This window comes from Alexandromys fortis, unplaced genomic scaffold (assembly GCF_014885135.2).
Source record: "Alexandromys fortis isolate MF-2015 unplaced genomic scaffold, M_Fortis_MF-2015_v1.1 scaffold_94, whole genome shotgun sequence".
Classification (NCBI taxonomy): domain Eukaryota; kingdom Metazoa; phylum Chordata; class Mammalia; order Rodentia; family Cricetidae; genus Alexandromys; species Alexandromys fortis.
Window position 1 is genome coordinate 2,111,567 of NW_026067979.1, and position 13,066 is coordinate 2,124,632.

At 43.2% G+C, this 13,066-nt stretch overlaps 1 protein-coding gene across 2 annotated transcripts in view; it reads left to right on the forward strand.

Annotated features, from left to right (window-relative positions):
• Positions 1–13,066, forward strand: part of Ccbe1 (collagen and calcium binding EGF domains 1) — a 231,413-nt gene that overhangs the window by 186,208 nt on the left and 32,139 nt on the right. For both annotated transcript variants that reach the window (XM_050157910.1, XM_050157909.1), the window contains exons 3-4: positions 6,005–6,057; positions 12,379–12,513. In XM_050157910.1, the coding sequence (XP_050013867.1) occupies positions 6,005–6,057; positions 12,379–12,513 (188 nt within the window). The remainder of the gene's footprint in view (positions 1–6,004; positions 6,058–12,378; positions 12,514–13,066) is intronic.

Sequence of the window (13,066 nt, forward strand, 5' to 3'; positions counted from 1 at the left end):
CGATCTATATATATGAGAAAGAAACCTAAACGGAATAACCAAATAATTTGAGAGACAAAGCTGCAACTAGCCACCTCTTGCCACCAGATGAAACCTCCGGTGTTGGGAATGGGTTATGTCTAACTGAATTATTCATCCAAGAGGCCCCATGGATACCCTCCAACCAGCCCAGGCGATTTCCCAAACTGTTGGTGGCTCTCCATGAACTGGAGGAAAGGCCCTATGGCTAAAGACAACACCTACACAACACCTACACAATTCATTGAACATAGAGAAGTCGATCTGCTACCTACTTAGAACCTTCACCCATACTGACTGGTGTTCATGGTATGGGAAAGTACGCTGCAGGTTACCACAGGAGAAAGGTGAACACCATTTGATCTACAATGGTGACCCGTTTTGCAAAGTTGTCTGATTAACTAACCACTCTCTGACTTGAGTTAAGGCACACTCCATGAGACGGAACACATTGACTAAGTAAAGCCTGGTACTGAGGACTATAAAATAGCCCGAAACGTACATCTCTCGATAAGTATAAAATCTGTGTATCTGGTACGTGAGTAGGGAAGTTATATAAGAGAAAACCCAGGCAGATCGTGGGGAAACTACAGTAAGGGGTTTACATATTTGTCTACCGCCTCAACTGACTCTCAAGGTCCTTCTGGCCCTCTGATTCTTGGATTTTGCTAAAAGTTCTAGTCGAATGTAATGACCAGCAAACAGCCTGATGGCCTTATCTTCACTTTTATCTTCATCTTGTAATTTCATTTTTCCCTTCCAAACGTATGAGTGTGTGCGTGTGCGCACACTCCTGACTGATGGGCTATCATTCTGGCTGTATAGATTTTACTTACAATTTTATGCATGCGCTAACTCCCAGTGACACCCAGGGGAGCCATCTTTAGACCGTCTTGATTAGCAGATGTTGCCCTTGCTATGTAATAACAATCTAATCACCACTTCCCCCTTGCCAAGAAATGAGAAAAGCATCCTCGTTTGGAAACCAGCTCTAACACATGAAATGGATTAAGAGGGGCTGTCTCCCCAGAGTCCCTGAGAGCATTCTTCATTGTAGTTTGTTTTTCTTAACGATAAAAACTGCACAGTGGTGTTTGGAGTTCATTCTAACAAGCGCCTGGCTTGCATGACAAGATTTTACTTGGGCTGCCTCAACTTTTTTACATGTAAATTATGTTGTAAGAAATCTTGGGCATGGGATGATGTGTGTAGCCCATGTTTAATTTTCCTCTATTTGAGAATATTTCATTTATTTTTTAAATGGCAAACTATGATTGGCGGGTAGTTGGACATGCAAAATAACGATAGGTTCCCAGGAACTCTGGGAAATGTAGGAAGGTGGCTCACATCTGAGTACCTCTTCTCTGGAACAGAGAGCTGGATGGACTCAGTGATGCATTTAAGAAAAACTCAAAGTGCATGCTAGTTCTTAGTTAAGCTGGTGTGGAAGTGGCATGTGTTCATCCTGGGACTCAGCACTTTCCTGGGACCTTCTGAAACATACCAGATCACTTGGACATCATTTCATCTTGTAAAAGGTTATCCAAGAAAAAGCTCAGCATTACAGTGTCCATCTGTCACCCTGGCACTGAGGGGCAGAGACATGAAGATGCCTGGAAGTCACTGGCCAGCTATTCTGACCCAATCCATGAGCCCCAAGTTCTTTAAAACCCTATTTGCAAAGAAATACATGCATATATAAACTACAACCTTGATGTCGGCCTCTAGTCTCCGTGCATGTGCGTGTGTGTGTGTGTGTGTGTGAGTGAGTATGTGAGTGTGTACATACACATATAACCAAAAACCGCCTCCCTGCTTCTCCCAAAAGAAACAATGGAAGCAGAAAAAAACCTGTTTGCACAGTACAGAGCCTTTCAAATGTTCAAAACATGGACAGTATCCAAGTGTAATATCGCGAATGAAGAGAGAGGCTGAGAGTGAGGATGGTACCGTTTGTTATGATCTTTCAAATGTCTTAGAGTATGTGAGAAGCTGTATCTAGGCTGTAGCACTTGCATGCAAGTAAACTAAAACCTCATGCTTAGATGCTGTTAGATCTAAGTATCAGAAACGTATGTTTTCCCCTCCACCCGACCTTCTCATGTGTCACTTCAGTGTTAAAACAGCAAGCAGCTTTCTAAAGAGCGACTACACGTATCTCAGTTGGTAATAGCCATAAAGTTTTAATGAGCTTTCTATATGGCTGACATTCCTTTTGGTTGCAGGCATCTTGGACTGTTTTCTATGCTGTGGAAAACTAGGCTGAGTTTCAGCTCCATAGCAATATCAAGGTGGATCTTCCAGTCATCACCGTCAAAGTGTTCCACATGGGCTTCCCTCAGAGTGTGATATTTTAGTGGGAGATATCGGGAAATTATGTCTAATTATGTCATTCAGATTGATACTGTAAACTGTCACTGTGGAACACTTCTGGTGTTGACATAGATTTCTGTCCCACCCAGTCCCACAGCCATTCAGTCAAAGAAACACACAGAGGCCTATGTTAATTATAAACTGGTTGGCCTATTAGTGCAGGCTTCTTGTTAACTCTTACATCTTAAATTAGCCCATAATTCTTGTCTGTTTAGCCATGTAGCTTGGTACCTTTTATCAGTGAGGCATTCTCATCTTGCTTCCTCTGTGTCTGGGTGATGACTGCAGACTGAGCCTTTCCTCTTTTCAGAATTCTCCTGTTCTGGTCACCCTACCTATATTTCTTGCCTGGCTACTGGCCAATCAGCATTTTATTAAACCAGTACAAGTGATCAATTTTTACAGAGTACAAGACCATTGTCCCACAGCATTCTGGCACAGTGGCCATTTGCTGTTTGTATAAAGTCCCATTTCCTTTAATGAATGAAAATCAAGGTAAGCTCTTCTTAGTTAGCTTCCACTACATCATGGCAAGGGTGCTTGAGCCAGTGGTCCTCAAGCACTCCTGAGTCAGTGATCTTCATGGTGCTTAAACCTGGGGGTAGTGTGTTAACTTGATGGAACTTCCTGGACAGTGGGGAGGCGTTATCACAAGCCTATGTATTATTATTGTGTCAGGATAGGGATTTAACTCTTCTCAGGGCCCCTCCCTGGGAAGGGCATAGTCACATGACCTTGCTATGGGAAAAAAGAAATTCCTACTTCTAGTGTCAAGCTCTCTGTGCATGGTTCTGACAGGAGGTGACACATGCAATGCTAGTCAATGGTAAAGTTGTTTGGCTGGTTGGGTGGGGAGTTGGTCTCCTAATAAAATATACTGAAGAGTCAAGTTTATCTATTTTAGAAGGACAAGACAGGCAGAAAAAGATGGGCATAGAGAGTGAACTTTTATCTTTTTGCTCAAATCTGTTTCAAGACTATCTTGACACTATTTCTTTCCATGTGTGTGCATGTGTGTTTCACCTGCATCCTTCTCTGTATATCACATGAATGGTTGGTGCCTTTGGAGGCCAAAAAAAGAGCATTGGATCCCCTGAAACTGGAGTTGTGGGTTATGAGTTGCCATGTGGATGCTGAGAATCAAACCCGGGTCCTCTGGAAATGCAGCAATACTCTTTATCTCTAACCCACCATTGGTTTTCATAATGACAGCTGCCTTGTGTGCTTCTGCAGAGAGACAGCCACCATGGCTTGCCTCCTTGTGAGGGATGCCATAAGAGGAGGTGAAATGAGATGCCACACCAAACCCAATTTCAGATTCTCTTGCAAATATATTTTTGTATAACTTTTCGTACATTTTACAAGTTGAAGAGAAGGCTTAGAGGTTAAGAACATTGAGTGCTCTTCCAGAGGTCCTGAGTTCAATCTCTATCACTATCACTATCACCTGTAATAAGATCGGGTGCCCTCTTCTGGCCTGTAGGCATACACACAGGCAGGACACTGTGTGAATAATAAATAAGCTTTACAAAAATTTATAGAGTACACACTTAATAACATTTTGTAAGCCTTGTGTTTTTAGAAGAGATTTGCTAAGGTTTCTCCCACAAACAGTAATTCACTAGGCAGACAAATCATGTGAGTTGACTTGAGCAATATTATAGACTGTACAAATTATCTTTATTTTATTGAAAATAGACTTTTTCATACAATGTATTCTGGTTATCATTTCCCTTCCCTCTACTCCTCCTATATCCTCCCTACCTCCCTACCTCACTACCTACCCTCTCATCTGGATCCACCCCCTTTCTGCCTCTCCTTGGAAACAAACAGGTGTCTAAGAAATCATAATAAAGTAAAATAAATAAAAACAAACAAATTGTAATTAGACTAAACATCTAAACAAGAAAAAGCGACAAAGGAAAAGCACAATAAGTGCATATAAACACACATGTTCACAAACACAAGACATATAGACACACATGTTCACACACAGGATCCCATTTAAAAAAAAAACCAGAAGCCATAATATATACACAAATGATCTATAGGTTAACAAAGGGGGGGGGCTGACAGTGTTATTTGACAAAGAACCGCCAAAGATGTCATGGAGTTTATTTTCTGCCAGTCAGTCAGGTTGGATAATTACTGTTTATAAGTTTACTAATTCACTATTTTTTTTAAAGATAGTGTCTCACTTTGTAGCCCAGGTTGGCCTTGAACTCATACAAGATCCAACTTCCTCAGCCTCCCAAGTCCTAGAGTTATGAGTGTGTGCCATCACTCCCCATTGGTTAATTCAGAGTTCTTTCCTATGTCATCTCTCCATTTTGCTGTTAAATGTGGGTTTCTTTTTTTGGGGGGGATTTTGTGGGTTTCTTTCTTAATGCTTAGATAAGTTTTATAGTTTTAGAATTTTCATTTATTATAATTTTCTTTTATTATTATTTGAGAAGGGAAAGGGGAGGGCGCATAACTCATCACACACAGAGGTCAAAGGACAACTTTCAGGAGTCTGTTCTCTCCTTCTACGGGGGATTTAGGAATTGATCATCAGGCTATGTGGCAAATACTTTAACCCACTGAGCCACCCAGGTAGCCTTAGAACTTCCAATCATAAGAGTTTTCTGTTTCTTTGATGAAACGTTTTATTTTTTAATTGGTTACTGATGGAGGAAGGTCATTGGTTATAATAAACCAACTGCTTGGCCTCATAGCTTAGAACATAGATAGGAGGAGTAAACAGAATAGAATTCTGGGCGGAAGAGGAAGTGAGGTCAGACTCTGCTCTGCTTCCAGAGAGACCCGACAGCTCTGCTGGAGCAGAGACGCCATGCTCAACTCTCCCAGGATGGACAGAGGCTAGAATCTTCCCGGTAAGCGCACCTTGGGGTGCTTACACGCATTATTAGAAATGGGCTAGTCCAGGTGCGAGAATTAGCCTGTAAGAGGCTAGAGTTCATGGGCCAAGCAGTTCTTTAAATGAATACAGTTTGTGTGTTGTTATTTTGGGCATGAGCTAGCCAAGCGGCCGGGGTGCTGGGGACGCAGCCCTGCCGCTCTTATTTCAACAGGTTACAAACGTATTTTCCTTTGTGTCTTTGAGCCATGTATAAGGGAGCTACTTTGAAGTAGTATTGGTCTGACAGCTGGGAGTGGAGTCCCCGATGCTCTCTTCATAGGGGGTCATTTGTACAAGCATCTCCTACCAGCACTGTGCATCTGTGCTCTTAGAACACAGGCGCTTTCCTTGATTAGATGTACATTGGAAATGGGGGTGTGGTAGGTGGTAGCCCAGGACTTTCTCTCCTCCTGTCTGTGGTCCTTCATTTATACACTAAAACTATATTGTTCTCCAGAGGTAATTAACATACTTCATAGGACCAAGAGTGTTGGTTTTGTGTATTAGGTGGCAGATGCTGGTGTGTGGAAGATATGTGGTCATCTGATTTTAATATTTTTCTTTTTAACCTCAGATTGCACCAAAAATACTCCATCTCTACTTCTCTCTGGGGTTTGTTGGACACATTGTGTTATACAATATCAGTAACTATAAATAACCTTATTTTCAACCCAACATTACATCTAAGATGCTCTTTTGTTTGTCTCCCAGGAAAAAATGCTGCAAAGGATATAAATTTGTTCTTGGACAGTGTATTCCAGAAGGTACGTAATTTAATAGATGATTTTCATGACTAATGACTAGAGGCTATAATGTTTGGGTACACATGGAATGTGTGTTAGCTATACATATTATGTGTGTCTAGTTATGGAAGTGATCATAATTCCCTTTTTAATGACTGGGTTCTATGTGGTGTGCTCTGTGTGAATCACCAGTGTGCTCAGATTTTAGGTTCATGCTTAGCAAACTGGCATCACATGCACTTGTTGTAACATGGTCCTCTTCATGAACTCTTTACCTGCTCCCCAGCACGAAACTCCAAGCTCCTTTAGAGGACTTTCAGCAGTGCTAACCAAATACACAGTCCTTCCCTAAAATTAGAACGGTTTCAGGCTTGGCCTGATCCTCTGGGCATATGATTCAGAGTAAAGAGACAGCAGGTAGATTACATTGGACAAGATGAGCAGATTTTAATTATGTTTTAATGGGCTACTTAATAGGATCTTGGTCAAATCACATTTTAAGCCTTTCTCTTTTATAGGTAGGTTTTGGTACCAAGTTAAATGGGTTTAAAAAATTTTGCCGTATATAATTGTACATGGGGCATTTTAGCTCGCTATAAAAACACTGTGTTGTGAGTGTGAGTATTTTTGTCACCAGTATTTTATAAGAGAGGAGGCAGAAACATAAAGACCCCATGTTAAAGCTGGAGATAGTGGCTCAAGCTTGTAATCCCAGCCCCAGATAGGCTGGGACAGAAATTCACCCCAAACTACAGCCAATCTGGGCTACATAACAAGACCCCATGTTAAAACAACAAAATCCCTCTACATTCATTAGTCCAACAAAAAAAAATCCCTAGGATCTCACTGAGAATCAAGTTGAGTATCAAGCATCAAGCTGAGAATCAAGCACCAAGCTGAGCAGGTGGGGAATATGGCTGCTCAATTAAAAAGGAAGAGCATGTGAGTAAAAGAGACAAGCCTTGTGGGTACTGATGAGACAAACTAGACCTTGTTGAGGGTCGAGAAGACTTGGCATTGACAACGTCACTTGAAAGCTATATAGAACAGTGGTTCTCAACCTTCCTAATGATGTGACCTCTTCATGTTGCAGAAACCCCCAGCCATAAAATTATTTTTGTTGCTACTTCATAACTGAAATTTTGCTACTGTTATGAATCATAATGTAAATATCTGATATTTCTAAGGATCTTAGGCAATCCCCTGTGAAAGGGCTGTCCAACCCCCAAAGGTTGAGAACCACTGCTCTCGACAATCAATCCTACAGCACTGAGGATAAATATGGAGTTTTTTATCCATATTTATTTCATTGGAGGTGTGGAGGTGAAAACTTGTGTGGAGATAAGAAGTGTACTATGACACAGAATAACAACAACAACAAAAAGATTTTAGGCTTTCAAAGTCTCCGAACTCGTAAATGACTGAGAAGTTTGGAAAAGTCTCAAGGGCTATAATGTCAGATCTCAAACGCAAGACCAAGCCATGGTTTAAAGGTGACGAATGCAGGCTGAGCACTTCTCGTCTGAAATGCTTGGTGCCAGAAATACTTCATGTGTCAGAGTCTTTGGATAGGGAAATATTTACACAGACCTTACTGTTTGAACATCCCTAATCTGGACATCTGAAAGGCTCCAAAATCCAAAAACATCACGGAACTCAGAATGTTTGAAGTTTTAAGATTAGGGATTCTCTAAGTATGTAGAAAGCCTGGCTTAGCTGAGCAAGGACGGAGCCACACAATGCTCACCTTAGCAAGGGTGGCCTGGCAGCATTATATACAGTGGATTTAAATGTGAAGACTCTTGGTGAAGATGCTGTTTACACAAGAGTGTCTGGGTCTGAATTAGAATCATGCCAAGAGAAACAGAACCGAGACGATAGAAAGTAGATACAATTTAAAGATAGGAGCTGCATGACCGAAAGTGGGTTGGCGCTAGAAAACAAGCATTGGAGAGAGAGAACTGAATAAATTCATTACCTTTGCTCCCTTCAGAAGCCCACAAAGTGGAAAAGACATAAAATCCACAAGATCCAAGGGAAAGAAAGAACAGATATCATCAACAAAATGTTGGAAGCTAGAGATCAGCCCTGGGGGTGGGAAGACTCTTAGCAAAAAGAAGAGAATGAAGTCTGAGCCACTACCAGGAAAAGCCAAGGACAACTGACCTCATAGTAAACCAGACAGGCAAGAGCACCAGAAATAAAGGTGAAAGTGGTAGCAAAAGCAGAAGGGGCTGGGAAATGGCTCAGTAAAGTTTTTATGGTACAAGCATGAGAACCTGGGTTCAGAATCTCAATGCTCACATTAAGATACCAGGTGGCATAATGTCTGTAACCCCAGTGTTCACAAGGACAGACGTAAGCGGGGTCCTGGGACTCACTGGTCAGCAAGCCTACCAGATTTAGGGAGCCTCCAAGTTCAGTGAGAGATCCTCTCTCAATAAAAAGGGTGGAGTGTGACCAAGAAAGACACCCACTAGTGACCACGGACCTCCACACACATGTGCATGCAAACCAACAAAAGCAAAAACAGAAAGAAAAGGGTTGGCTAAAAGTCAGAGAGATTGCCCTCCTAGATCTTGTTCTGTCTCAGACAGAACACCGACCCTTGCTTGACCAGACAAGGAGAGTCAAGACAGTTCTTCTGAGAGGTGAAACACAGGCTTCAGAGAAGACAGCCAGACAACAGAGGCATTCAGCTCAGGCTCACACATTACCTGTTCAAACACCCAGCCTCACTCTTCCTATCAGTTGCAGTGACTTATACTCAAAGACTTAGAAATGTTATCCCTGGGTATACCAGATGGCTCATGCAAAAGACCTGACACCATCATTCTAGTATATATAATAAATGCAGTATGAAATTTCAGCACAATAGAATTAAAAAAGAAGAACCCTAAAATTTTTCAAAGAGGAATAAAAATTCCTGTGAAATAGAAAGACTAGGATTTAGCTGTGGTAAGACCATAGGAGACAATAGAGCAAACAGGGACCTAAAGTTGACCAACCTACTTACATATTTCAACTATCAGCACTCCTATGTGTTGGCAGTCATTTTTACATGTGTGAGATCAACTTCTTTTGTGGCCTTTTTTGGGATATACTGGACAGCAGGCTCTACTGGATTAGGATAGTAAATCAGGAAAGACAGGGTATGAATGGCAGAAGGCAGGGGTGCCCCTCAAAAGATAATCACATAAAGTCTTAATAGGAAGAAATCAGAATGTTTCATCAGGGTGCCCACCCTTTTGACGGTGTGACTTGATGTCATCTATAAATGCATTAGGTTATATTCACAGTTACCCAGGGACACATGTGACCTGTGTGGGTTAGACATGCCTGTTTTGGGGGAACCTCCCCAAGATTAAATTACTAATATATCCAAATACTTTAGACATTTTACGAGAGTTCCAAACTTATCTCTGGGAATAAATTAGTAACAAAATTTAAGAAACTGAGTTGTGTGGATCAAAAGTTAAGTCCAGAAGGACAACTATAACTGATGAACAGAGAGGATTTGATAGGAAGAATTTCTGGCTGGACACTGAAAGTTAAAAAAGAAAAAAGGAAAACATTAAGTACAACAGAGATAAAAGGTGCAGTCCGTGACTACCAGCTCTGCACAGGGAGCAAAGAGAGACAGTGGACCAGTTCAGACTGGCAAGCTCAGAGGGAGAGTATCTTTCTGTACTGGCTAGTTTTATGTCAACTTGGCATAGCTAGAGTCATCAGGGAGGAGGAGCCTTAGTTGAGAAAATCTCCATAGATTGCATTGTGAGCAAACCTGTAGGGCATTTTATTTTATTTTATATTTTATTTTTGATTTTTTGAGACAGGATTTCTCTGTGTAGCTTTGGAACCTGTCCTGGCACTCACTCTGTAGACCAGGCTGGCCTCGAACTCACAGACATCTGCCTGTCCCTGCCTCCTGAGTGCTGGGATTAAAGGTGTGTACCACCACAGCCTGGCAGGCATTTTCTTAATTAGTGATTGATGTATCTCTCAGGGATGCTTACCACCTTGGGCTGGTGGTCCTGGTTTCTATAAAAGGCAGGCTGAGTCCGCCATAAGGAACAAGCCAGTAAGCAACACTCCTTCATGGCCTCTGCATCAGTTCCTGCCTCCAGATTCCTGCCCTGTTTGAGTTCTGGTCTTGACATCCTCTGATGATGAACTGTGATGTGGAAGGATAAGCCAAGCAAAAATCCTTCCTTCCCCAAGTTGCTTTCGGCCATGTTTCATCACAGCAGTAGAAACCATGACTAAGACAGTATCTCTAAATGTAGCCTAGACCTCTGAGGCACTAGACAGTCAGGACTGTTGTTCTGAACTCAGAGAACATAACCCAAAGATCTAGAACCCAAACTTTGGGGTGTGTCTGGTGGGGCATATCTCAAATAGGATGTAATGAGGTTGATTCTGGAAGTGGCAGGAAAAGGATACAGCGGCATTTCTTACTGCTGTTGAGACACCATGCTGGTGTGCGGAAGGAGGGAAACACAGATGAGCCTCCCAGGAAAGAAGTCCAGACAGCAAGCAGACATGCACAGCCCTCCTTCCTCTTGCAACCTCCCTGTCTTTGTGTTTCTGTGTCCATCTTCATCATGTTCCTCCCCCTTCCCCAGTGCCCCTTACTGACGGTACCTAGTAGGCCAGTGACTACCAAAATAAAAATGGCCCAAGACCCAAGTCGTAAAGCAGCCCATGGAAAAGGAGGTGGCACAGATTTGAACTCATTAGCAACCACCAAACACACACCAGGGTTATCTTCATTCTGGGGAAGCAAAAAAGAGTCGGGGGGGTCCCCGAAAAGATCAATGGTCAGAGATCATGTCTAAGCTCAGTAGAGGACAGCTTTCATATCGTCAGTTTGTTGTCAACACCGAAGTCCTATTCAACTCAAATTCCAAAGAAATCACTGACTCGATGGAAAGATTTAGAAGGGTGGTGTTCAAGGCGTGCGAGGAGGCGATGAAGACTCTTGCATGGCTAGAAATGAACAGGGAGTGCCGAAAATGAAGACGTGAGGTGAGCTGGCCATTGTGAGACGCAGGGGTGAATAATATGAGAAACACCGCTCACCGAATGTGCTGGAAGTGACACCCCGGGGAAGCAGGGATAGAAGGGGACGCTGGGACAATGGCTTCTCAAAGCTCCCTTGCCACAGTTGATGCAAGTTCTTTAGGCAGGCACTCTGCTTTCCTCTTCTCTCTGGCTTCTGCCCAGTTATGGTGACCACTGGGAGGAAAGGGTTGCTCACCAGCCATACTGAGATCCTGCTCTCTCCAGCCAAAAGAATCTAGAACTTCATTCAGATAAAAAATATATATATATATAACCAGAAACAGTTTGCAAGGCTGGTCAGAATCCGTGCAGGCAGAACAGACCTGGACTCACACTTGTAGGAAAGAGGGCTTAGTAAGGGCAGTTTTAGGTCATCCTGAGACTGACATGAACCTTGTCATGCTAACCCAGGCTGCAGCAGGAGCTGACACAGCCTGTGCTAGGAGCTGACAGCCCACCTGTTTGACTTCATATCTACCAGAGCAGAGCCAGGCGCTCTCTGTGTCCATGGAGACTGCATCTGTCGGCACCCGAGGAGAGTGGCCGTGATTAATGAGATGTTGAGTCTGGTCTGGGAGCAAATGCTGAGCCAGAGCTTCAGACTTAAAGCCAAAGGCCCTTCAAGAGGTACATTAAACACCAGTTCATCAGAGCCCAGGGGAGCCTATGCCCTAATTCTTTGGGTAATAACAACTCTACTCTAGTTTACACAAGCTTCAAGCTGATAAGACATTGGTAGCCATTCAAATGTGTATTAGTCTTCTCTGAGGGCAGGGTCAACCTTCCTGTTAGTGCTTGCATGAGCAAGAGTTACAGGTGTACTGACTCTGAGAAGTCCCCACAACCCCAAAGTGTCCCCCCTCCTTCTCAGAGCCTGCCTAACCCCATAGTGTGACAGTCAACTCTCACCTGCTCTGGCCTGTCCTCACATTCTGCTGGAAGGAATACACTCTCTGTGTCATTTGGAGGGAAAGACAACACAGGTCCCAGGGATGCTGTGCAGCCTGGCTGCTTAAACATCTTTGTGTTCCGGATAACGATGGAAATGGAAGGAGAAAATCCAAGTGACGTTTCTTTTAATCACAGAGATCCTTGCATTAAGTTATCCGCTGTGGTACTCTTGGAAACTTTGAAAGAGTTGACAGCTCTCGAAAGGTGGCCAGCCACACTTCACATTTAACTCTTAGCAAAAGAGCAGCCTTCCAAGTCTGTTCCAGGCTAGGGCTGGCTCGCCCAGCTCCTGCTGAGAGGTTGATGTGAACACACTCTTTCTTTCAGACTATGACATCTGTGCCCAGGCTCCCTGTGAACAGCAGTGCACGGATAACTTCGGCCGAGTGCTCTGCACGTGTTACCCAGGATACCGATACGACCGCGAGAGACACCAAAAGCGGGAGAAGCCGTACTGCCTGGGTACGTAGGAAATGCATTTCTAGCTCCTGGGGATGGGCTGTGTTCAGATACCTCTGCCCTTTGGTGGATTTGCTGCTGCAGCAGGACCAGGTCAGAGGAGCTGGTAAACTCTGAGTCCTCCCCTGAAATCTTTGGACTCATGGGATGGAGTGGTATTTGGGTTTAGCCTGGGGACCCTAGCTTTCGTCATGTTCATCAAAACAAATAAGGTACAAAGATGGCTTCAGGAGCTGGAATTAGTCAGAGTCTGAGAGGAGAGCTAGGGAAAAGGGAGGGTGTCCTATGCAAACTAGAATCATGTAAGACAGAACACAGAGGGGCAGGAGCCATGTGTGGTGACACACACCTTTAATTCTAACACTCAGGAGGCAGAGGCAAGGAGATCTTTCTGAGTTCAAGACCAGCCTGGTCTACATATTGAGGTCCAGGACAGGTTTACATAGAGAGACCCTGTCTCAAGAAAAAAAAAATCAGAAATGCAAAAACATAGAACAAAATGAAGCTTGGCATCCAGAGCATACAAGCAGGAGAATAGAAGTATTGTTGTCGAGCA